This window comes from Mustela nivalis (genome assembly GCF_964662115.1).
Source record: "Mustela nivalis genome assembly, chromosome: X".
Lineage (NCBI taxonomy): Eukaryota > Metazoa > Chordata > Mammalia > Carnivora > Mustelidae > Mustela > Mustela nivalis.
In genome coordinates this window covers 119,144,541-119,170,065 of record NC_139040.1, presented here as the reverse complement: position 1 = coordinate 119,170,065, position 25,525 = coordinate 119,144,541, and the positions used below count along the sequence as shown (strand labels likewise).

General features: G+C 41.9%; 1 protein-coding gene across 3 annotated transcripts in view; it reads left to right on the top strand.

The window, feature by feature from the left end:
* The window catches only part of PPEF1 (protein phosphatase with EF-hand domain 1), a 113,482-nt gene that overhangs the window by 13,428 nt on the left and 74,529 nt on the right, over nucleotides 1-25,525 (top strand). For all 3 annotated transcript variants that reach the window (XM_082718378.1, XM_082718376.1, XM_082718377.1), the window contains 3 exons: nucleotides 2,384-2,550; nucleotides 23,878-24,005; nucleotides 24,678-24,738. In XM_082718378.1, coding sequence (XP_082574504.1) covers nucleotides 2,478-2,550; nucleotides 23,878-24,005; nucleotides 24,678-24,738 — 262 coding nt within the window. In that variant the 5' untranslated portion in view covers nucleotides 2,384-2,477. The remainder of the gene's footprint in view (nucleotides 1-2,383; nucleotides 2,551-23,877; nucleotides 24,006-24,677; nucleotides 24,739-25,525) is intronic.

Genomic DNA, 25,525 nt, shown 5'->3' with positions numbered 1-25,525 from the left:
GTCAGGGAGCACTGATCTAGGTGCGTGGAGAAAGTCACCAGGAGGAGGTGAACGACTTTGAAGGGTAATGAAGGACCCCAGCGGGTGTGTTCTCAGAGGTGCTACAGATAACCTATAAGAAATTGCTGAGTACAGGGACGCCAGGGTGGCTCAGGAGCATCTGACTAGGTTTCACCTTGGGTGGTGGTGTCGGGGTCATGAGATGCGGCCCCAGTCTACTCGTCTGCTTGGTATTCTCTCTCCCTCTGCCTCTCCCCCTCCCTTCCCCTCTCTCTCTCCCCCAGCCCTGTTTCTAAATAAATGGGTAGAATCTTAAAAAAAAAAAAAAAAAAAAGACACTTCTGAGTACAGAGAGAAGGCAGGTGATAGGTAAATACTGCCCAGATTTCAAAAATGAGAAAAGAAGAGAGGCCAGAAACCACTGCTTTATAAGCCTGACATGACCTTTGGAAAAATTCTGTTCCAAACAGATGGAGTCAGAGCCTGCAGAGGAAAATGTGATGATCCTTAGGTGTCATCATGGGTTTGCTCAAATACTGTCACTATTAAAGACTGTCGAATGTGGCTACATGTTAGAATCATCTGGGGCGTTCTTAAAAATCTTGATGCCCAACCCCCCACCCAGTACCAGTTACATCAGAATCTCTGGGGCTGGGATCCAGGCCTCAGTCTCCCTTAATGCAGTGCTGGCTGAGCACTGGGAGTTTTAAAAGCTCCCCCGGCTATGGTAAGAGGCAACAAGGTTTGATAACCAATTTCTCTATATGACTTGAGGTAAGTTGCTTGACTTCCTTGTACTTTGTGTAAATTCCAGGCAATTTTAAAGGTCTCTCTCACCTTTCAACTTTAGTGATTCTGTTATTAAAAGTCCTGCCCAACTGATTTCCTCCTTTTTTCCCTCCTTCTGTCCTCCTCCCCTACTTCATTTTCTTCTTCTGGGGGCTGGGATAGTCGAGGTGTTAATGGATGTATATTAATTTCATGAAAATATTTAGCAAAATTTCCCAGGATGTTATGACAGGTGGATTTACTACCTAGCTGCACAAATATGCTGAGAGTGTGAATGAAAGGGCCCTGTAGTGACCCTGGAGAATGGGTTGGAATGGAAGGCTCCAGCGGCTATTGTGCCCTTGGAGCTGACCTTGTCAACATTTTTTACCCATTATGTAGATAAGAAAGATATGATAGAGATGCCTGTCAAATTTGGAGATAACTCAACATTTAGGAGGGTTAATTCATACCATACATAAAAGAATCAGGTCTAGCTCTGATCAAAATATCTGTTTATTAAGGTTATTATTGTTTGAATGGTATTTCCATAATTCAAATATTTCGCTCATTTTATTTTTTCTCTTTCTTTAGTTGAGTCATAGTTTTGAGGCTTTTAGTGTACTGCTAATGGAGAAACGACCCTACCAAAAGGACACTTTGGTAGCGTCCAGTCAGTTGTTCTCTGATTTTGTTCCTATCATGAAATGCAAATAGATTAGATCAGGCTGATTTGGAGCAATACAAAATAAAGGAAACATCACTCCCAAAGGTAGTGAGGTAGAATACTAAAATCCAGTTGAGCAGTTTCAACCAGCGAGTGTGAGGATAGACCTGGGAGCAGAGGTTGTCTCGGAATCACATAGCTTATTTAAAAAGGGCCCACTGGACTCTTGATCTCAGGTTGTGAGGTCAAGCCCTCTTCGGGCGTAGAGTTTACTGAAAAAAAAAAAAAAAAAAAAAAAAAAAAAAAAAGGAAGAAAATAATACAAACAAACAAAAAGGGCACTTGGCCCCCTTCCCCCATTGTGGCACCTTAGTCTGGGGGGTGGGGGGGAGGCCTGGAGCCTCCTTTATAAAAACAAGCTCTCCAGCTGATTCTGAGAAATAGTGTTGAGGAACTCACTTCGATTTGAATTTTGGCAGAGTTGTTCAAACATGTTGTTTTGTCATAGTCTGTCTCCAATCTGTGTTTTTAAAAGCCTAGATAGATTTAATTATTTTGTGCTTACAGCCCAAACAGTTAACTTCTATCAGGTCCTCCATATCCCATTCCCTGTGTTTCCATTAGAAAATCCTATGCTCTTACATTTCTGTTTTCCTTTCTGTTTTCAGTGCTTTATTTTATACAGCATTTATACAGACCTTGATCTAACCTTGACTTGGGGAAAAGATAGTTTACGTGTAGCAGAAAAAGCAATCTATAGCTGCTCGGCGGCTGCTGCTGTGTTCTGGAAAATGAACCGCTTTAGATTATGTCTGATCACTTTCCACATCACATGATGAACAGCAGTTGAGAAGAAGCATAAAATGAATCCTGCTCAGCAGCCCTTAGATACCTTGCTGTTAACGGGTGCTTTCCTCCCCCCCCTCCCGCCTGTGTCTTCCTCATCAGGATCTATGCCTGAGGTGGATCAGCTAGGAGGGGCTCCTCGCAGCATAAAGGGAGGCACTTTTCACACTCTGTTTCGGAATGAGAAGTTCAATTCATGAGCACACATGATTTAGAAGACATGGGCTGTGGGACTTCGTCGTCAACGAAAGACAGGAAATCTGAAAAAGGTGAGTGCCAGTGGGAGGTGGGGGGTGCCCGTTTTCTGGAACGGCCAAGAGAGAGTGAGCCAGCTTCGCCCTCTCCCCTTTCCCGGGGAAGTCACTCGCTTCTCCAGCCGCCCCGTGCGCTTGTGCACAAGGCGCTGTCACTCCAGCTGAAGGCTGAATGTTGGCAGAACGCGGGAAACTACCTTTAGGAAGATGTGGCTTTGAATTTAGGATGTACCATAAAGTATTATCTAAGAAAGAGCTTATGTTTGATTTGATTTCAGCTGAGAACGTACAGTATAAAAATGTGAATTTCAAACCCAGTGGCAGGGAATAAGAAAGCCTCTGGAAATTTCTCTCTGTTTATTCAATATGCTTATAAGTAGCTATATCCAAACCTCTGTGATGTTTAGCAGCATCATTGACTTTTTATTAGATTTTGTAACTCAGTGATTGGATTATTTTTTACAGCTATTCAACACAGAACTTTATGAGATTTGCCCCCACATTTTTAGACTGTTGCAGGTAGAATTTGGGAAACTCAAGATCATCGGCTTCCGAAAAAGTGTGTTGTTTCTAAATTCCACAACCCCCATATAATTAGAGGCTTAAATATTTCCTTGTTTATTTCGTCCTGAAGTTCTTTCTCATACCTACTGAAATTGAGCTACAACTCACTTGAGTGTTTAAGAGACAGAGTCTCCACAAGCAGATAAAAGTAAAAATAAACTGGGCTGATTATGTGACTATTTCTCTCTTAAACCTCCTTCTTTTCGTATCTAGCTTATGGATAATTTTCCCATATTCTACTCCACATCTTGTTTTAGGAAGTGCACTCAGGCTTAAGATGGACAGTTAGGGTGCAGGGTATTCTATACTAATTAGCGTGTGATGTTTTCTCTTGGGAATCAAGTGCCATTCCGCCTCCCAGCTGACTGATGCTGGTAAGTTAGCAAAGCTCATCTCCCACTTTGGAGACACAGGAGAGATGCACTAACTCTTTCAAATCTGTAAATCTTTCCAAAGCTGCAACTGAGCTAATTCCATGGTAATAATTTATTATAAAAGAGAAAAGGGAGTAATGTTCTTTTTATATCTAGGATTATCCAAGATTCTTGAAATTTAGCCAAATTTCTCAGGTTACCAAAAAAAAAAAAAAAAAAAAAAAAAAAGCCACACCCAACTTGTAAAAGTAAGGTTTCTCTTTTTGAAATACTTCTCAACTTTTAAAATGTTGCAGGTAAATAGAAAATATTGCCTTAGATTTGGGGATGGGTTTTTCTTTTAATTTATCAAGGTGAAATGCACGTAGCACAAAATTAATCATTGTAGAGGGAAGTTTTCAGTGACATTTTGTTCATTCACAAAGTTGTATAACCACCCCTTCTAGTCCAGTTCCAAACATTTCCATCACTCCAAACCAAAACCCCTTAGCTATTAGACAGCTTCTCCCGATTTCCCTCTCCTTTCCGCCCCTGGCCACGGCCACTGTTGTGTTCTATCTCTGTGAATTTGTCCATTCTGGATGGAATAGGTGAATAGGTAAATGAAATCATGTACAATGTAACCCCTGCCACCTTTCACTTGACATGTTTTTGGGGTTCATGCATGTTGTAGCATCTCTCATACTTCATTCCTTTTCAAGGCTGAATAGTATTCCCTTGTGGGTATAGACCACATTTTATTTATCGATTCATTTGGTGATGGACATTTGAGTTGTTTCCACCTGTTCGACTACTGGGAATAGTGCGGCTATGAACATGGGCATATGTGTACTTGTTTAGAATTCCCGTATTCAATTCTTTTTTTTTTAAAGATTTTATTTGTTTATTTGACAGACAGAGATCACAAGTAGGCAGAGAGGCAGGCAGAGAGAGAGAAAGGGAAGCAGGCTCCCTGCTGAGCAGAGAGCCCGATGTGGGACTCGATCCCAGGCCCCTGAGATCATGACCCGAGCCAAAGGCAGCGGCTTAACCCACTGAGCCACCCAGGCGCCCCCATATTCAATTCTTGAGGGATATACACCTAGGACTGAAAATGCCTGGTCATATGGCAATTCTTTGTTTAACTCTTTGAGGAAATGCCACCTCTTTTCCTGGATCACTTTCTTAAAAGAGCAGTTTTATGGAGCTATAATTCACAGGCCACGATTCACCGGTTTAAACCATAAAATTCATTGGTTTTTAGAATATTCACAGAGCTGTAAAACCATCACCACTAGCAATTTTAGAACATTTTCACATCCCTCCCCCAAACCATTAGCAGTGACTCCCCTACCCATTACCTCCCCAGCCCTAGGCAATCACTAATCTACTGTCTGTCTCTACAGATATGGGCTTCTCTGGACATTTCATATCAATGTAATCAAGGCCACATGGAGTCTTTTCTGCTTGAATTCTTTCATTCAGCATAATGTTTTGAAAGTTCATGTTGTAACATGAATCAGAATTTCATTCCTTTTCATCTCTAAATAGTATTCTATTGTAGGAATATGCCACGTCGTATTCATCTATTCATCAATTGATGGACATTTGGGTTGTTTCTACTTTTTTACTATTGTGAACCATGCTATTATGAACATTCATGTACGCATTAGAGTGTATACACGTATTTTTGGTGCTCTTGGGTATATACCTAGGAGTATAATTGCTGTGTCATATGGTAGCTCAATGTTTAACATTTTGAGAAACTACAGTTTTCCCAAGTGCCTACACCATTCTTCATTTCCACCAGCAGTGTGTGATGGTTCCATTTTTTCCACATCCTTCGTAACACTTGTTATTGTCTGTCCTTTTGATTACACCCATCCTGTTGGGTAAGAAATCGTAGTTCATTTAGGGTTTTCATTTGCATTTCCCTAATGACTAATGATATTGAGCGTTTTGTCCTGTGTGTATTAGCCATTTGCAGATCTTTGGAAAAATGTCTATTCAGATCATCTGTCTATTTTTAGTTATTCATTTTTATATTATTTTGTTGTGAGAATTTCCTTTATATATTCCAGTTACAAGTTCTTGATCAAATATATGATTTGCAAATGTTTTCTTTCTTTTAGAGGGCTGTTTTCTCACTTTCTTGATGGTGTCCTTTGAAGCAGAAAGGTTTTTAATTTTGATGAAGTCCAATTTATTTTTTTCTTGGTTGCTTATGCTTTTGGCATCATGCCAAAGAATCCATTGCCCAAACCAAGATTATTTATGGCTGTGTTTTTTTTCTAAAACTTTTGTATTTTTAACTCTTACATTTAGGTTTTTGATTCATTTTGTGTTAGTTTTTGTATATGGTATGAGGAACAAAATTATTCTTTGCACCTGGACATCCAGTCATTGCAGTACCATTTGTTAAAAAGACTATTCTTTCTCCATTGAATGGTCTTGGCACTCTTGTCAAAAATCAGTTGACTTGGGACGCCTGGGTGGCTCAGTGGGTTAAGCCTCTGCCTTCGGCTTAGGTCATGATCTCAGGGTCCTGGGATGGAGCCCACGCATTGGGCTCTCTGCTAAGCAGGGAGCCTGCTTCTCCTTCTCTCTCTGCCTGCCTCTCTGCCTACTTGTGATCTCTCTCTCTCTCTGTCAAATAAATAAATACAATCTTTTAAAAAAAATTTTAAAAAATCAATTGACTATAGATATGAGGGTTTATTTCTAGACTCTGAATATTATTTCATTGATCTATAGGTCTATCCTTATGCCACACTTTCTTGATTACTGTATTTTCAAAACCTTCTATGGTTTTGAAATTGGGAGTCTGAGTCCTTCAACTTTGTTTCTCTTTTGCGAGATTGTTTTGGCTTCTTGATTCCCTTGTATTTCCATATGAATTTTAGGATCAGTTTCTCAGTTTCTCAGAAGAAGCCATCTGGAATGTTGACAAGGATTGCACTGAATCTGTAGATCCATTTGGGGAGTATTGCCAGTTTAACCATTAAATTATCTGATCCATGAATATGGAATGTCTTCCCAGTTGTTTAGGTCTTTAATTTCTTTCAACAGGGTTTTGTAGCATTCAGAATTTAAGTTCTTTTGTTAAATTTACTCTAAGTATTTTCATTGTTTTTAATACTGTTAAAAATGGAATTATTTTCTTAATTTCATTTTTGGATTGCTCATTGCAAGTGTATAGAAAACAATTGATAGCTGTATATTGATCTTGTATCCCAATATTTTGGTTGATTCTTTAGGATCTTCTGTTTACAAACTATGTCACCTGCTAATATAGTTTTACTTCTTCCTTTCTATTCTATACTTTTTATTTCATTTTCTTGCATAATTATCCTGATAGACCTCTCTTTGTGTTAAATAGAGAAATTCATGAATACACATCCTTGTCTTGTTCCTGATCATAGGGAGAAGACATTCAATCTTTCACCTTTAGTGTGATATTAGTTGTGGTTTTTTTCCAAGGTGCCCTTTATCAGGTTGAGGAAATTAATTCCTATTCCTAGTTTATCAGTTTTTTGTTTTTTTTTTTTTAAATTAAGAAGTGGTAGATTCCTAGTTTATCGGTTTTTTGGTTTTTTTTAAATTAAGAAGTGGTAGGGCACCTGGGTGGCTTGGTCTCTGTCTTCAGCTCAGGTCATGATCCCAGGGTCCTGGGATTGAGCCCCAAGTTGGGCTCCCCACTCATTAGGGAATCTGTTTCTCCCTCTCCCTCTGCCCTTCCCCCCAACTTGCCTGTTCTCTCTCTCTCAAATAAATTATATCTTAAAAAAAAAAGAAGTGGTGTTTAATTTTGTCAAATGCTTTCTCTGCATGTATTAAAATGATCATGTAGTTTTTGCCCTTTATTCTATGATAAGTTAATTGAATTTTAGATGTTCAATCGACTTGGCATTCCTGGGATAAATTCCTCTTGGTCATGGTGTATAATATTTTTTATATGTTGCTGGATTCAGTTTGTTAGAGCTTTGTTTTGGATTTTTGCATCTGTATTCATAAGAGATACTGGTCCATAGTTTTCACGTGATGAGTTTGTGTGGGTTTGCTGTCAGGGTAATACTAGGTTCATAGAATGAGTTGCAAAGTCTTTTCTTTCACATTTTAGAAGAGTTTGTGAAGAATTGGTATTCTTTAAATGTTTGGTAGAATTCATCAGTGAAACTGAGCACGGGCCTATCTTTGTGGGTAGTTTTTTGATTACTTATTCTACTTTTGTTATAGGTCTATTCAGAGTTTCTGTTTCTTCTTGATTCATTTTTAGTAGTTTGTGTGCTTCTAGGAATTTGCCTATTTCATCTAAGCTATTTAATGTATTAGCATATTCTTGTTAGAATATTCCCTTATAGTTCTATTTATTCTTCCACCATCTCTTGTGAATATGTCAATGTTTATTATGATTTCAATAAACCTGCTGAAAACTGAAGTAAATAAAGTAAGTAAATAAAGTTTTTCTCATTTAGAAATATTGTAAAATATAGAAAAGCAGTTGGAATAATATTCATCATTTCTACTACCCAGTATGTCTACCCAGACAATAACTGTTAACATTTTGGTAATTTCTTTCTTTTTCTTTCTTTCTTTTTTTTTTTTTTTTATAGTATAGATTTCTGATCATCCTAAATATTAATTTCTTGTAGCCTCACTTTTGGCACTAAGACATTATTATATAAACATTTATCAAGGTGTTATAAATGCTTTGTAAATAACATTTTAACCATTACTAAACATTTTACTTAATGGATAGACCGTCATAGTCTTAATTATTCCTCTAATATTGAACATTTTTTTCTTTTTAACTGATATAGACAATACCTGGGAGAATTTCTTTGTATAGCTTTTTCCTTACTTTGGATTATTCCCACATTCAGATGATTAGACGTGAACTTACTGTGTCAGGGGTTACAAATGTTTTGATAGAAAAATAATAGTATTTCCTGATTACTAACTACATGCTAGGGAGTGTTCAAAAGATCCTGTATACTTTTTATTTAATCCTTGCAATAAACCTAAGTAAAATATTATTTCTTTTTTGTTTAATTGAAAACATGCTCAGCGAGGTAAGTATTTGTCAAGGTCATATTAGTAATCACTGCCAGAGTTGGGCTTTGAACCCAGAAAGTTCTAAGTACAGTGTTGTGTTTTTGTGGTTTCTTTGTTTTCTTTTGTTGTTGTTGTTATTTTTTGTTTGTTTTTTTGCTGTCAACCATTACACCCTTTTACGGTGCCTCCCAATGTTGCTGCTCTTGGAAACTTTAATTAAATTTACTCATATAAAGTAGCTTTTATTTGCATAGTGCTTTTATACTTCTACAGGCCCTTTCATATACTTTGGTCTTCACAAACTGTGACGGATTGTTCTCAATTTGTAACCAAGGAAATGGAGGCTTTGAGAGGCAAAGTGATTTGCTTAAGAATGCATAGCTAGTAAGGGGCACAGCTGGGCTTAGGGCTTACTTCCTGTTTCTCCTGGTCTGACTGGTGTGAACAGCTTTTGCCCCCACTTTGGTCATTCAGAACCAATACAAAACTCTACCTCTAGAGTATCATGGCATTTTTTAAAAACATATTTATTTGAGAGAGAGACAGAGTGCGCATGCACGCACATGTGAGCAAATGGGGGAGGGGCAGAAGGAGAGGGAGAGAGAGTCCTTAAATAGACATTCCACTGAGTGTGGAGCAGGGCTTGATCCCACAACCCTGAGATCCTGACCTGAGTGGAAACCAAGAGTTGGATGCTTAACTGACTGAGCCACCCGGGTTCCCCTGTCATGGCATTTTTGAGAAAAAGTGCCTACATACAAAACTGAGGCTATCCCCTTCTTGTGGGGCTATCTATTTTCAGGTAGAGAAGTAGCATCCATGTTATATTATTATTGTTATTTTGCTTCTTTTGTGATATGCAACAGGGAAGAGAAAAATCATAGCTATCATTTATATTGCGTGCCTATTACATTCATTATTTCTATTTCTCTACAAAACTCTTGGAGGAAGCTCTGGGGCACTTGGGTGGGCTCAGTTGGTTAAACGTTCGACTCTTGGTATCAGCTCAGGTCATGATCTCAGGGTCCTGTGATGGAGCCCTATGTTGTTGGGCTCCACACTCCGGGGGTGTCTGCTCATCCTTCTCCCTGCCCCCACTTGCACTCTCTCACTCTCAAATAAAGAAATAAAATATTAAACAAACAAATAACAACTCTTGGAGGAAGCTTTGATTAGTCTCCTTTTCTAGATGAGGAAACTGAGTCTTAGATTAAAGAACTGCCCGAAGTCCTGTACTAGTTGACCTACATTAGAACTGGCTCTGACAGATTTCGAAGCCCATACTTTTCTTAATATGCTGCCCTGACTTGTAAAATTGGAATTTATCCAGAAATAGAAATTAAACATTATAATTTCATTCTCCTGAACTTCACTTTATACTTAAGATTTTATATTTATGTATTTTGAACTAATAATCTATTGCACTTTTTTTTTTTCCCATGGAGCACTGTGAGAACACGATGATTTATCCCCTTTTATTTCTTCCCTTGAGACCATTTAGAAATGCATTTATTTATTTTCCCTAAGTGCTGAGGAGCCTACAAAGGCTTTTGGCTTTGATGCTCTAAGCTATGAAAAATGGAAATTTTCTCTAATGGAGATTGTTCTTTTAAAAAATATTTGTTCTTTTAAAAATATTTATTTTCACTTGTTAGTAAACCAAGTATTTCTTTAATTCCTGGAATAACATCTAGTTCATTTATTTGTTTAAAAATCTAATGTTCAAGCCATTCACAGTTACCTGAGAGATCTACCCTCAGCCCCTGATCCCCTACGTTCTCAGTCCCAAAGTTAAGTCCTTTACAGTGCTGTATATTAAACTTGGGACCTTCATGGAAAAACAATGAATGACCTTGTTTCCTTTATCTGTTTCCTTTTGTTGTTCTCCAAAAATTTTTCTGAAATTTTAAAGGGGCCCTTGCCATTCTTATTATTGTTGGAGGATTTTCCTTTATAACTGCCATCAAGCAGTCTTTCCTGGCATTCTGGGGTATAGCAGAAATCCCTGTGCGTTGGGTTCTCCCTTGTTTTCTTCAGTGAAATGGGACATTAGATAAGATGCTCTTTAAAATTCTTGCCACACAAAAGTCCATCAGAATGCTCTATAGCTGCAAGTGCTTGTGGAGAGATGGGGGGGCATTGATTTCCCACTTCTACTTCTCTTGCTTGCTCCCTTAGCTGTCACCTCATTAACCTACTTTCTTTCTTTCTTTCTTTCTTTCTTTCTTTCTTTCTTTCTTTCTTCCTTTCTTCCTTTCTTTCTTTCTTTCTTTTGAGAGAGAAAGAAAGCACTGCTAGGGGGGTACGGAATGGGAGAAGGAGCAGAGGGAGAGGGAGAGAGAGAATCTTAAATAGCTCCCTGCCCAGTACGGAGCCTGATGTAGGCTTAATGCAGGGCTGGATCTCACCACACTGAGATCATGACTTGAGCCAAAGTCAAGAGTCAGTCCGTTAACTGACTGAGCCACCCAGGCGCCCCACCTTATCAACATTCTAACATGCTCAAGTGTCTTTCCTCTTTTTTCCTTTCCTTTTGATTTGGAGATACTTTTTTCCTCCTGCCATTCTGTTTTGCTTTACCCCCAACTTCTTATTTTTAAAAACTGCAAACCTCCAGAGAGAAGATGAAAGGCGAATACAGACAGCACCCACATCTCTTCACTGAGATTCACTACTCTGTCAACATTTTACCATTTTCTGTCTCCCTCTCTCCTTCTGTCTCCCTCTTCATTTGAAAGTAAGTTGTAGACAGTAGGATATTAACCTCCATATACTTCAGCATGAGTGTCCTAAAAACAGGGATATTCTTTTATATAACTGTATCACTCTGAAAAAAATATAGTGTTGGTGGATTAATATTGTGTAACATAGAGTTCATATTCAGAATTGTCCTGTTGTCTAACATGGCCCTTTGTGACTGGTTTTTCCTTCCCTCTGGAAGAAAAGCCTTCCCTTGCCCTCTTCTTCCTTCCAGTCACTCTCCTCCCTCTCAGAGCTTACTCCCGGAAGGGATGTTCACACTGGTGTCTCCTGTTTTCTCTGTTGTATCCCATGGAAAGTGATTTTTGACAAGTTCTTGAATGACCCTGAAGTCCAGTGGACCATTTTTCAGTTCTTATTTTTCGTGACTTCCTGGTAGTACTTGGCACTCCGCAAACACCCCTCTTAAAATATTCCTGGCCCTTGGTACATTCTCCTGGGTTTCCTTCCACTTTCTCCCAAGTTCTACATATTAGGACTCCTCTGGGTTGCTCTTGGTCGTTTTATTTTGTCACTCTAATGTTCTCCTTGGGTGACTTTACTTTCATGGCTTCAATGATCATCTGTATATCAAAACTGCGAACTCTTTATTTTTGGCCCATGTCGTATATTATATCCCTGGTTTGTTGGTATCATTTGAGAATCATTTTCTTTTCTTTTTTAAATTCCACTACAATTAACGCACAGTGTTATATTAGTTTCAGGTGTACAATATTTGGTGATTCAATAATTCTATATACTAGTCAGTGCTCATCATGGTAAGAGTACTCTTAGGGAATCATTATATTTTATTTTATTTTTAAAAGATTTTCTTTATTTTAGAGAGAGAGTGAGAGGGGAAGGGGGAGAGTGGAGGAATAGGAACAAGCAGACCCCATGCTGAGCACAGAACCGATGCGGGGCTTGATCCCACAACCCTGAGATCACGACCTGAGCCGAAATCAAGAGTTTGGTTGTTAACTGACTATCCAGTCAGGCGCCCCAGGAATCATTTTATTTTATTTTTTTTAAAAATTTTATTTATTTATTTGACAGAGAGAAATCACAAGTAGACGGAGAGGCAGGCAGAGAGAGAGAGGGAAACAGGCTCCCTGCTGAGCAGAGAGCCCGATGCGGGACTCGATCCCAGGACCCCGAGATCATGACCTGAGCCGAAGGCAGCGGCTTAACCCACTGAGCCACCCAGGCGCCCCAGGAATCATTTTAAATGAGTACTTTTCTTTTTTCTTTTTTAATAAATTTTTTATTTAAGCACTGTCTATAACCAACATGGAGCTCGAACTTGTGACCCCGAGATCAGCTGTCCCATGCTCCTCTGCCTTAGCCAGCCAGGTGCCCCAAGAGTACTTTTCTTTGTAAAACGAGCCCACTTTCCTCATCTGAAATTATGATCCCTCTCAATAATAATTTTTGGTTAGTCGTTCACTTTTTGATACAACAATGTACTGGCCTTGAGGTTTCTATAGGACCTGTACTACAAACACATTTCTTGCCTATATGAAACAGGCACACCAAAAATTGAAATATCCTTTTTATTCTTTATACCCATTAAATGCATCTTCATATTTTTCTTTATTTGCTGTGTGACTAATCCATTTCTGCTTTAGAAACCTTCAGTATTATGAGAGTCTGCCATGGACTGTTTAGGTATCCATTCTAGAATCATGAGCTTTTAGGGGGTAGAAAGTATTACTGAAAGGCTATGAAGTCCCACCTCCCCATTTAAATGCTCTTTGCCAGCTCCCAGCCTGGACTAGACAATTCACAAAGAAGCCAGCTTTTAGTTGGATCCTGTTAATTGTTAGAAAATCTTGTTACAAAGAGACATATTTCAACTGAGTGTAAGAAAGGCCATTACCTCGGCCCCAGTTGCCAGTTAGTTCCCATAATCAGAACACTTTCCTTATATGATTGTGGCTTTATGTGGCATTATCTTTTTTAGCAGCTGCAAAAGACAAAATTTAATGCTGACTGTCTTTGACCTCGGGTGAATGAATGATTAGTAATTAATAACAAGGGAGACATAAACCAGAATTGCTGTCAAGACATTTAATTTTTTAAATTCTGAGTGGGGTTTGAAGGTCATTATTGAATTGTTGAATAGACCATATTTCCTATGAGAAAGTATTTTAATAATTTAAAATGCTAGTAGTACTTTTACATAGCTAAATTTCTTACATACTCAAAAATGTAATAGTTTTTTTGTTGGCATTTATTTATTTATTTATTTATTTATAATTTCTTTTCAGCATAACAGAATTCATTGTTTATGTACCACACCCAGTGCTCCATGCAATACTTGCCCTCCCTAATACCCACCACCTGGTTCCCCCAACCTCCCACCCCCGCCCCTTCAAAACACTCAGATTGTTTTTCAGAGTCCACAGTCTCTCATGGTTCACCTCCCCTTCCAATTTCCCACAACTCCCTTCTCCTCTCCATCTCCCTGTGTCCTCCATGTTATTTGTTATGCTCCACAAATAAGTGAAACCATATGATAATTGACTCTGCTTGACTTATTTCACTCAGCATAATCTCTTCCAGTCCCGTCCATGTTGCTACAAAAGTTGGGTATTCGTCCTTTCTGATGGAGGCATAATACTCCATAGCGTATATGGACCACATCTTCCTTATCCATTCGTCCGTTGAAAGGCACCTTGGTTCTTTCCACAGTTTGGCGACCATGGCCATTGCTGCTATAAACATTGGGGTACAGAAGACCCTTCTTTTCACTATATCTGTATCTTTGGGGTAAATACCCAGTAGTGCAATTGCAGGGTTATAGGGAAGCTCTATTTTTAATTTCTTAAGGAATCTCCACACTGTTCTCCAAAGAGGCTGCATCAGGTTTCATTCCCACCAACAGTGCAAGAGGGTTCCCCTTTCTCCACATCCTCTCCAACACACGTTGTTTTCTATCTTGCTAATTTTGGCCATTCTAACTGGTGTAAGGTGGTATCTCATTGTGGTTTTAATTTGAATCTCCCTGATGGCTAGTGATGATGAACATTTTTTCAGGTGTCAAAAATGTAACAGAGAAATGTAGAGAGAAAAAGTTTTGAAAATCATTCTTTTGCAATCACTGTCGAAAGAATTGATTTGGGGACGCCTGGGTGGCTCAGTTGGTTAAGCCGCTGCCTTTGGCTCAGGTCATGATTCCAGGGTTTTGGGATCAAGTTCCGCATCTGGCTCCTTGCTTGGCAGGTAGCCTGCTTCTTTCACTGCCTCTGCCTGCCTCTCTGCCTGCTTGTGTGTACTCTCCCTCTCTCTCTCTCTGGCAAATAAATAAAATCTTAAAAAAAAAAAAAAAAAAAAGGAAGAATTGATTTCGGCAAAAACTATCCATGGATGTTTTAGAGAATAGAATATATACACGGTCCTAAAGCATGTCCCTGCAAATTGTTTGTTAATTATAAAGAGGAAGCAAATATGCCTGTAGTAGAGAATTCTAGGTAGACACTGGAGCCTGGCAGCATGGGCAGTGAAAGAATTCACCAGAGGCAGAACAAAGGAGATAGAGGTTTATTGGATACCCGGTAGGAGAGCAGAAGAGAGACTGCCAGGAGGCAGTGGTGAGGGGCTCTAGTTAAGGTGGGGGAAGGTGAGGAGTTATGGGAACATATGGAATTTTCCTTTTTTGGTACCTGTGCTCTCTTGTAAATAGCCCATTGGTCAGCCAGGGTCTATAGTTTTTTCCGGGTGGGTCGCCTAATGAGCCTGTTTGCATTCAGCCTGGTGGTCGCTTGTGGGCCCCTCTAACCTTACCCAGCTTCCCCTTGCTCAAGCCTGCTGCCATCAAGCAGCCTCTACAGACACCGCAGTAACAAATAATCTAAGTTCATCTCAGCAATAATGAGATCGATGCACACCACGCGCCTCCTGATGCAACGCACTTGAGAGAGACTCAGCACTTGTCCCTACCAAAATATATAACCTGAATTTCATCACTAGGAAGTAGCAGACAGATCCAAATGGAAAGCTATTTGAAATAACTAGCCTGTGCTCTTCAAAAATTTCAGGGTCGTTAAAGAGAAAGGGAGGCTAAGGAATTGTTCTAGAATAAAGGAGACTACAGAAATGACGTTATTATGCGTGGAGAGAGAGCGAGAGGGAGAGAGTAGGAGAATGTATAGGAGACGAAATATGAACGACTGTACTGTTCTCCCCTTTCCCCAAATGCTTGAAAATGTTTCCGAGTAAAAAAGGTAAGACTGTCCCCATCCTGTACAACCTGAGTTCTGTTTTCCAAGCCTTCGGGAGTGCCATTTCTTAGCTCTTCCTTGCTTTTGCCTTCTTCCACCCCCCCCCCCCCCCCATCCATCACAGACTCTATGTACTCAACCTGGCACCATCTTGAGCAGCTTCACTGTGCCTGCGAACAACCACAAATGCGCTGGTGTCCTTGGCCTCCTAAGCTCCAGCATCTACTTATTCTCTCTCCTTGAGCTACTTGCGCCCATTTCCTGGCCCCTGTGGTCACTCGGATCAGCTCGGCCTCTGCTGTCTTTAGGATTATCCCATTTTCTGATCTCTGGATCTTCATTGAAACTTCTGGACTTAGTCCCTTCCCGTGTGTATGTGTCTCCCAGCCCCCTCTTGTCTTCACTTTCTCCTCCATCCACCTCCCCCCCCACCGCCCGGTCTTCTGTGGGCTATCAGTCGAGCCAGTTAACAGATCATACACAGTAATCATACTTTAGGCAATTTAAAAGGTAAGTGGTGGGGGAAGTGTTTAATGTTCCCAGACACTTGCTAGCACACTTTGCTACAATTCCTTGATGGGAAAAGCCAAGGATATTAGCGACTTGGCTTGGATTTTTCAACAGGGATGACTCAGATTTTTTTTTTTTTTTTTTGAGTAGCCTTTAGAATTTGTCCTCTTTGTCCAGAAGCTTCTGATTTGAGTGTTCACAGGTACATGTCCTATTTTGTCCTTGCATGCTTACTTTCAGCTTTGCTCTGTGCAATAATAGGTAGGCTGCAGCTGTGGCCTTAAAAAAAAAAATAGATAAATTAGAACATTGTATAACTGGAGAGAATCTTAGAGATCACATAATTTCAAGTTTTCATTTTTCGCATGAGTTGCTGAGGACCAGAGAGGTTAGACAACCTGGCCAAGTTTACATGGTTGGCACCTGGTTGAGTCAGAACCAAAATGGAAGTCTCTATATTACAAATTCAAAATTTATTTTTATTATCCCATGTGGATGGGTTGCTGGGTGGGTGTGTACATGTATAAATAAGAAGTCAAAGAAATTACCTCTAATTCTTGCCCCTCTCTGACTGGAACACCAGAGGTTTCCAAGAGTGACTGAACTAAGATCTCTTGTCATTTAGGGAAAGTGATAGTTTTAAGAGGCCTGTCAGTGTTTGGAGACTGGGCTTCATGCTTGCCTTCCATTTCCCTATGTTTAAGGAAAATGCTTTGCAGGGGCCCCTGGATGGTTCAGTCGCTTAAGCATCCAGCTCTTGGTTTAGGCTCAGGTCATGATCTCAGAGTGGTGAGATCGACCCCCACATTGGGCTCCACGTGCAACACTGCCGGGGTCCGGCCTCGGCAGGTGCAGGTGTCCCTGAAGGAGGGGCGGTGTCCACGAGAGGAACGAGAGAGCCACACAGCGCGTTCTGGTCAGTAGTCAGGCATCTCCCTCTTTATTCTGATTTTAGAGCTTCTCATATAGGCAGTTTACTTGGGGTGGGGGCTACATTCGTGCAAAGGACATCAAAGTACTCAAGCACTCATCAGATAATTTCTCTTTGTTCAGCACAAGTTATTCTAGTTAAGCTATAATGGGTATAGACTGGCGCCAGGGATGGGGGACAGGGTCTTGCTTCTTGAGTAATCATGTCCCTCAGAAAGCCATGGGAGGTAGCACAAATATGTGCTTTTTGGTAACTTATTTTGGGGCCTGCAGGAAAACAGGATATAGGTTAATGGAAAACGAGAAGCTATCTGGAGGAACTAAGTATATAGGAGAGAAGTAGGAACGGGAAGGCGTTACCTTTGCAGGAGGCAGGGTGTGTTTTAATGGCTCGGCTTGTGAGAGCCTTGGACAAACATCAGCCTAGGGAGGAAACCTTCTATCGCTGTACACATCTGAAGTTCTCCATAGTCCTAGGTACAGAATAATTTACCTCCTTGAAGTTGCTCCGACCCACAAGCCTGAGAGATATTTGTGGCAGATTAGCAAGGAGCTCTTTATTTGAGAGACATACGGGGATCAGAGGAAAAGGCAAGAGACTTACCAGACCATGCTTCTCTGCGGAGCTATCTGGCCCTTGGCAGCCTTTGGTGGTGGCGGGCGGGGGGGCACCCTGCCCTCGGCAGGATTAGGCCTGCATCAGTTCAAACCTTAACCTAGTGGGGCAGTGCCCTTGACCAGACTTCATGGCTCCTAAACACAATACGGAGTCTGCTTGATATTCTCTCCCTTTTCTTTGGCCCTTCCCCCTGTGCTCTTTCTCTCTCTCTCAAATAAATAAATAAAATCTTAAAGAAAAAGAAAAATGCTTTCCAGGGACTAGAATGCTGTGTCGCACCCTTGCTGTGCAGCGGTGCCACAGTTTGTGGATGGGCAAGCCTCTTGGGTTCTTGTCTTGCTTGCTGCCCAAGAAGCAGGCTTTGTGACCATCTCATGTCCACCAGGCATGTGCTTTGAGCTGTTTCTTCCGTGAAGCTGGAAGTCTCCCTGTGGCAGTCACACACTCTAGCAGATGGCAGATATAGAATAGCTGTGAGCAAAAATAGCAAGGAAAACTGTGGTCCCAGAGCCGAGCCAGACTATTCTCATCGTGCTTTGAAGAGCTGAGATAATGGTTGTTTTCTCCTCTTGTTTAAAGCCTTTTGCTACTAGATGGTTCATACTCTTTCCAGTTCGTTTGAATTCATTTTAATGAGGTTCTATCATACTTGTGCCTCTCTTTCTTCCTGACTGGATGTCAGGCCCCTTAAAGTTCCGTGAAATATTTGCTCATCCTGATGCCTCCTCAGGAGGCCTCTGCCAGCAGAATTTTAAAAGCAGAGAGTCTTTAAATGCCTTACCATTCTGAATATAAGCTTCTTGTTTAAAGAACTGTCACATAACCTCCTATTTAAAAAACAAACCAAACCTAAGACTCCACATGTCAGCATGAAGAGAAACACAAGACAGAAAGTCTTAACCAGAGAGCAATTTCATTCATTCGACAAATACTTATTGAGCATCTGCTATGTTCTAGGGACTGTTCCAGACTCGGGGGATATAGTGGCTAACCCAACGGACTATAATCCCAGCCCTTACAGAGATTACGTCCTCGTGGAAGGAGACAGATAATGACAAATGAGTAAAACATATGCTATACCAGATAGTCTTAAGGGCTGTGGTGAGGAAATGAGATAGGCAGTAGGGGCCATGGGGCCATTTTGAAAAGGATGGTCAGGAAAGGCCTTGCTGAGAAGGTGAGGTTTGAGCCAAGACCATGCTCTCCGTGGGAGTGAGCCCTGTGGATCCCGGCTGGCACGATTCTTCTCGCTCTTCACTCTTGGGTTCTGAGATGGTGTGTGTTTGTCCACAGTAGTTTGTGAAATTTTTAATAAACTGTTACGTATAATTAGGAATCGGGGCGGGTGTCACTAGAAGTTAGCTGGGAGAGAGACAATTATGACCTGTTCTTCCCCTCTTACTTTTTTTAAAAAACAGTAACTACTATTTATTGAGTGTTTCCTATGTGCCAGGCAATGTGCTAAGCATTTTATATTAATCAATTAATTTATTATGAATATGTGTATCAACACATTACTAATACATTATCGTGCATTGCTCATATGTCATTATTATAACAGTCCTGGAAGGTATTTGTTTGTTTGTTCAACAAATATCCATTGGCAGGCCTTACCCAGGGTCCTGGGGATATGGCAACCAACAAAAGAAAGTCCCTATTCTCATGTATCTTAGCTAATAGGGAGTGATAGACAATAAACATACGACTACATAGAATGTCAGACGGTAAAACATGCTATGGAGAACAAAGGAACAAGTGAAAAGCATAGGGAATGGGACGTAGGGAATTTGGAGGAGGGAGGACATACTACTGTGCCGCCCATTGTCTTATTTTTAGGGCTGATTCAGAACACCACACCGGGTTGTACAGCATAGTGGATATAAGCCCTGTTTCTGGAATTACAGAGATCCGGATTTGACTCTAGATTCTCCCACTGACAAGTGACGTGACCTCCAAACAAGTTATCTCTGAGCCTCAGTCTCCTTATCTGTAAAATAAGGATAATGATGCTTCCTAGGATTATTGGGAGGATTAAATCAAATGACATGATCCACATAAAGCACCAGCACAGTGCCTGGCACAAAGCGGATGCTCTGAATTTATTATTTGCCTTCTTCATTGACCTCCTACATGGATATTTAATTTCATGTAAAATACCACGATGGTGACTGTCACCATAGAAAAGCCATTAAAAAACAACCCCCCCCCCCGAAAAAACCACCCCAGCTTGGCAATAGAGAATCCACCTGTGCTGGGTACAGGAAATTGGCCAGGTAACTTGTTAAACCTATGCTATTGCTTCCTTCTAGAAACAAAAATAGAAGGCCCTTGGGACATATATGGCAATAGCTTTTATTTTTGTTTTTTTCTGCATGGAATTAATGTGACAGGGAAGACAAGCCCTGTTATGGGATGAAGCAGCAGGACCAGAAGTGGATCTAAGCTGTCCAGCAAGTTCACAACTGGACGACACAGCTCTTCAACTCTGCAGGCGGGGTTGGGGGTTACGGAGCCAGCAGCCGCTCGGGTAGGGTCTGTCCCGTGGCTCTACCCTTTGCTGTTTTACAGGTTTCTGCACCAGAGGAGAAGCCTCAGGTGGCTAGAATGGCCCTGCTGTGTATATCTTGCAGAGGGGAGGGTGCATCTGCGGAACCAGATGAGGCTTTAGAGGTTGGAGGTTGGTACCCTCAGCCGTGCCCTGCTGGTCTCCTTCTCTGTGCCTGATAGGGGGTTGGGGCAGCTGCGGACCAAAAGAGTTATAACAGGGTGTGGATCCAAGTCCATTTTGTCAGCTGCTACCTGAGTGCTCGAAATCCCCATGTGGGACTCTCCTAAGGGCCTGAGCTGGAGCCTCCAGGAAGCTGGACACTTGAGGCCTAACCTGATGGGCCCCTCCTGCAGGGGTGTGGTCAGAAGGCAGAAACCACAGAGGGATGTGACTAGAGAAGGGAAGAGGAAGAGCCTGTAATTGGGTAATTGGGTATCAGACTGTTCCCAGGCAACAGAAAAGTCTCTGAAGGAGCACTAAGGCAGATGGAGGCAGGAATTACGAAAATCTAGAAGCTTGGAGGAGGCTTCCTGCAGAACTGAAACTCAGACCTCTGACCATGAAGCTGCCAAGCTAGTGCTGGGGTCTCTGAAGGGCAGCCCCGAGGCTGCTCGTGCATGGCGTCGCTGCAGTTGGGATCTGGTTGTTGCGACAAGCAGAGACTGGTGCAGGGGGACCAGGGGCGGGGGTTGCTGGGGCAGCCATTGTTAGGCGACACCAAGAGGAACGGGAGGAAGACAGGAAGGGGGGTGTCTCTCTTCCCTCCTCCAGCCGCACCATCTCCCTCTACTGCCACCCCCTTGGCAGAGCCAAGCAGAGAGCACCCCGCTGATCAGAAATGTGGCCTGCAGAGCCCTGGTCTCAGCATCGGGGAAGTGGGGGGTGACGGCTGACGCGTGATGGTTTAGTAAGTGGCGCCATAAGCTCCAATAGAGGAAGGCAAGCAGCAACGGGCATGGCAGCTTTCTGAGCCGGGAAGTGGGGGCTCAGCTTCCTGCCTTTGGAGCAGAAGAGGAAATGCAGGAGCCAGGGAACTGAACATGGCCATCTGCCTTCCACACCTACTAGTGGGACACAGCCCCGGAAAGCACTGTGGGCTTACCGAGTAGGATCACAACTCCTCCCCGCGGGAGTGGGGTGGGGATCCCGGCAAGGGACTGGACTGAAGCCAGGCCAAGAGAGGACAGGGGGCTTCCATCACCCACCTGCCCGCGTGGGGGAGGAGTAGAAGTGGTACTGTATGTATTGTGTGTAGCTTAGTGCCAGGCGCATAGAGGCATTCCATAAAGGCTGGCTCTTACTTTTCAAAGAAAGGAGAGGCACACAGAGATTAGGGAAAGTTGTAACCAGCTATGGTGGAGAGAGCCCAGAGTAGGAATTCAGAAGACCCAAATCCATACTAGGTAAGTGACTTGGAGCAAGACACTTGCCTCTCTGAACCTCAGGTTTCCTTGTATGTAACATAGAGATGATACTTGTAGGGGCTAAATCTCTCCTAGCAGCCCCTTTGCATGTGGTAGCTGTTTCGTCCCATTATTAATGATAGAAATAGTGCATAGTAAGCCTGATTACTTCTTATCGGTGGTGCTGACCCTGAGTAGAAGTGCCTAACTATGCAGATGAAGAAACAGATGCAGCAGAAGGTCGGTAGCTCTGCGGAGGTTAAGCGAGACGTGGCTTCCATTTGGTGCTGCGCGTTTCCGCTTCTGGGCTAAGTGATCTTACACTATACTACACTACACTAAGTAGTGTCTCAGCTTCTTGGTGTGGTGAGGACTGTGGAAATGAACCCATGGCCTGGCCCTCAGGAAGTGCTCAGTAAATAGCCCTCGGACAGTTCCTTTGCGCTTGAGAAACAGAGCACCTGAGGTGAGGGTTCCTGGTCATGACAGCGGCTGTCCCATAGAACAGACCTTGCGGGGGAGCCCGGGCTCTCCGTCATGATATGGGGTGAAGACTTGAGATTTTGAACCTTCCAATCATCTGCTTGGCGCTATCGAACAAGTCACTCTTATTTCTTCTTTCTGTGGTGTTCCCCTATAAAGATTGTGATACTTGACTTTATTGTGTCTACTTCCTGGCGTCTTCTGGAATATGAATAACGAAATGAGTGTCTCTGGAACCAGAGAGTCTTGGAGAAACTCATCAATAAAAACCCTCAGATGAGTAGTATATCTCGCGTACCACAGTAGTATTAAGCCAAGGATACTGGGACTGGAGGCTAGAATTCTGCTTTTAGAATTCAAATTGTTCTTGTTATAGTCAACTCTTAATTTCTATGTGCTAACTGGGAAAAATTATAGCATGAATAAAAGAAGCCAGCTGGTGTTGATTGCTCTTCACTCTAAAACTTGTGGAAGGCATAAGAGACTATATTTTAAATCTCATTATCTCTCACCTGATCGCTTTCTTCAAAGCCATGAAGCTCCAGGATGATTCAAAGGCTCAGAGCCCCAGAAGAGAGTCAGTGCGCTGAATAATCCACAAACAAGACAACACTGATCACTATAGTAGCCATTAGCTTAGCCATTTATTAACCAGGCGTGGGGATGAACTCTTCTCCTGTAGTAGCTCATTTCATCCTTACTGTAAGGGCTCTGAAGGAGGGAGGTGTCTTCGTCTCTCCCTCTGTCTTTTCTTATTTGAATCTCACGTACAGAAGCTGGAGTGAATCATACTTCTCCGATTCATTGCACATTGTCATTGCCGGGCTGTGCGAGACCCTTTCTTATGTTGGCTCATTAATTTGCTTTTGTTCCTTTTTACTCACGTGCACTATATTCACCCCCCCCCATAAATAACCGATCTATCTGTTTAGTGTCTTTTCCTTTGTATATATTCTTAGGAAATCTGTATTTTGGCTTTGTATATGTGTGTTTTAAGTTTATATAGAATGACATCATGTTACATTTCACTGTCCTTAACTAAAGCTGTTCTCACCGAAGCACTATATTTCTAAGCCTCATCCATGTTGCTATGGGTTTCTTTAATCTATTGCTTGCAGTTGTGGCCTAGTAGGTCATGGTGTGCGCCCACCATGGTTACACATTCTCTTTCCCAGCCATGGCGAGCCAGGCTGCGTTGGTGTCAGATTCCCTACTGCCTCAAGCACAGGAACTCTTGTGTCCCCATATGCCTCCCTTATGGGCTGTGTGAGGATTGCTTTGGGGTATATAGTGAAGAATGGAATTGTTCCTTCATAGGACATGGAACGTGAATATGCCTGAGTAGGGCCAGAGGTAGGTACTGTTATTTTCCCCATTTTGCAGGTGAGGACCCTGAGGCCTTGAGAGTTTTGGTAACTTACCAGAGTCACACAGACAATAATTAGCATGGCTGGGATTCATATTGAGAACTTCTTGCCCCCCAAACTCTACTGTTCTCTTTTCCCCTCTAAGAGAGAATACGTGGAAGTAGGAGGGCGTGGGGGCGGGGTTGCGCAGAGGGCAGGAGAATCCCAGGCCAGCTCTCTACTGAGCACAGAGCCTGACCCAGCGTTTGATCCCATGACCCTGAGATCATGACCTGAGCCAAAATCAAGAGTCGGACCCTCAACCGACTGAACCACGCAGGTGCCCCCCAGAAACTCTACTCTTAACGGCTATGCCATCATTATTCTCCGAGTATTCAGGACTTGAGGACATTTTACAAAAACATAAAGGTAAATCCCATTGTAGTGTGTATGTTCTTAGAACCTAGGAATCCAGGTGGACTGATTTTTTTTCTGAAGCCTCTACTTCCCTGTCCCATAGCTGCATAGTAACTGGTTTCCTCTGGTTTTCATATCCCGTGGGGCTGCAGCGCTAAAAGCCGCGTTGGTCATCCAGAACTGGTACCGCGGTTACAGTGCTCGGTTGAAGGCCAGACAACGCTATGCCCTCACCATCTTCCAGTCCATTGAATATGCTGATGAACAAGGCCAATTGCAGGTCTGTTTTGCTGGCTCATCTCTTCTTCCGGTAAAATGCTTCTCTTTACCCCTCACAAGTGAGAAAAGGAAAGTCTGGGTCCATTTTAAGCTGAGGAACCTTGGTGAGAACTTTAGTAGAGGGTGACATTGTCTCGGAAGTGGCTGAGGAGAGAGAGTAGGATTTGGGAAGAGGATGGTATTTTTCATTTCTGAAGTTTATATTTTGAGGGGGGCTGCCACATGTCTCGTTAACTAATAAAAAATGGTCTTATTCTGTTCTTGGGCACCTGTCCCAGGAGGAAGTAAAGTTGTTTCTTTATGAAGGGAAAAATATCTGAAAGAGTTAAAATATGAAAGCATTTCCTGAGAGCAAACTGGTGAGAATTCTAGAAGAAAATATAGATGGGTGAGGAAGGCCTTTTTCAAGCGTGTAAAAATGGTGTAATAAATCCAGCTTTAATGCTTCCTTGTGGAAAAGAAGTCCTTTTTAGCCATTAAGGGGTGGGAGGCTATGTGATATCCTGTGCCTCTGGGGAGGTGCTGCCCACCAGCTGAGGGAGGACGCAAGGGAGGAGGGAGGCAGGCAGAGGCAGGCAGAGGCTGGGAGAGGCTGGGAGAGGGCGCCAACTGTATTTACCACAGTGGCTATTTGGGGATCCTTCACTGACTAATATACTTTTATTTTGTCCAGCTATCCAACTTCTTTTCCTTCATGTTGGAAAACTACACACAAATACATGAGAAAGACCCAGGTAAGTAAAACGCTTAGTCTTTTGAAAAGCAGTCATTAAATATTGAATTGTCCCCATTAAGCGATGTGAAGTCTGAAGATGGGGGGACACTGAGAAATTAAAAAGAGGCCCACCTGGCTCGTCTTCGTGACACCAAACGTGAAATCAGTTCAGGTGGCGTTTCTCCTCTGATTGTTATTTATTAAATTTGACTAATTTCATCACTTTCACAAAGCTGAATTTGACTAATTTCATTACTTTCACAAAGCTGAATTAGATTTCATTCAATGTTAATTTGTTGAACACCTCTGAATCACAACCTGTTGATATACCATAGCAGCTTTAGTGAAGAGGATCGTATTTTTTATCCCCAGAATTTTCATGCCGAGAGATCAAAATATCTTGAGTATCTCATGAAACAAATCTGGGGGGACATGGTAGATTGAACACGGTTCTCTGTTTTCGGCAGAGCTAGCTGTTTCTCTGTCTATCATTTATGCCATCATTCTGAAATGACTAAGTAAATCATCTCACAGACAGGCAGTGAAGGCATGGTTCAAAATGATTTTGAAATTATAGTTATTCCCAAGGTACATCTTTCTCCTACAAAATCAAGATGACTGTTGTTATCTTCAAGGTAGATGCTAGGCTTAAAAACTTATTTTTCTTAAATTTGGGCCAACCATTTTTTGTTCTAATTGAAAGTATATGGCATCTAAGAACTCCTTTGAAATCATCCAGCGAGCACCCTTCACAGTGGCAAAGGAATGGTGTTTTAATGGCATGCTTGGAGCTGAGCGCATATGTA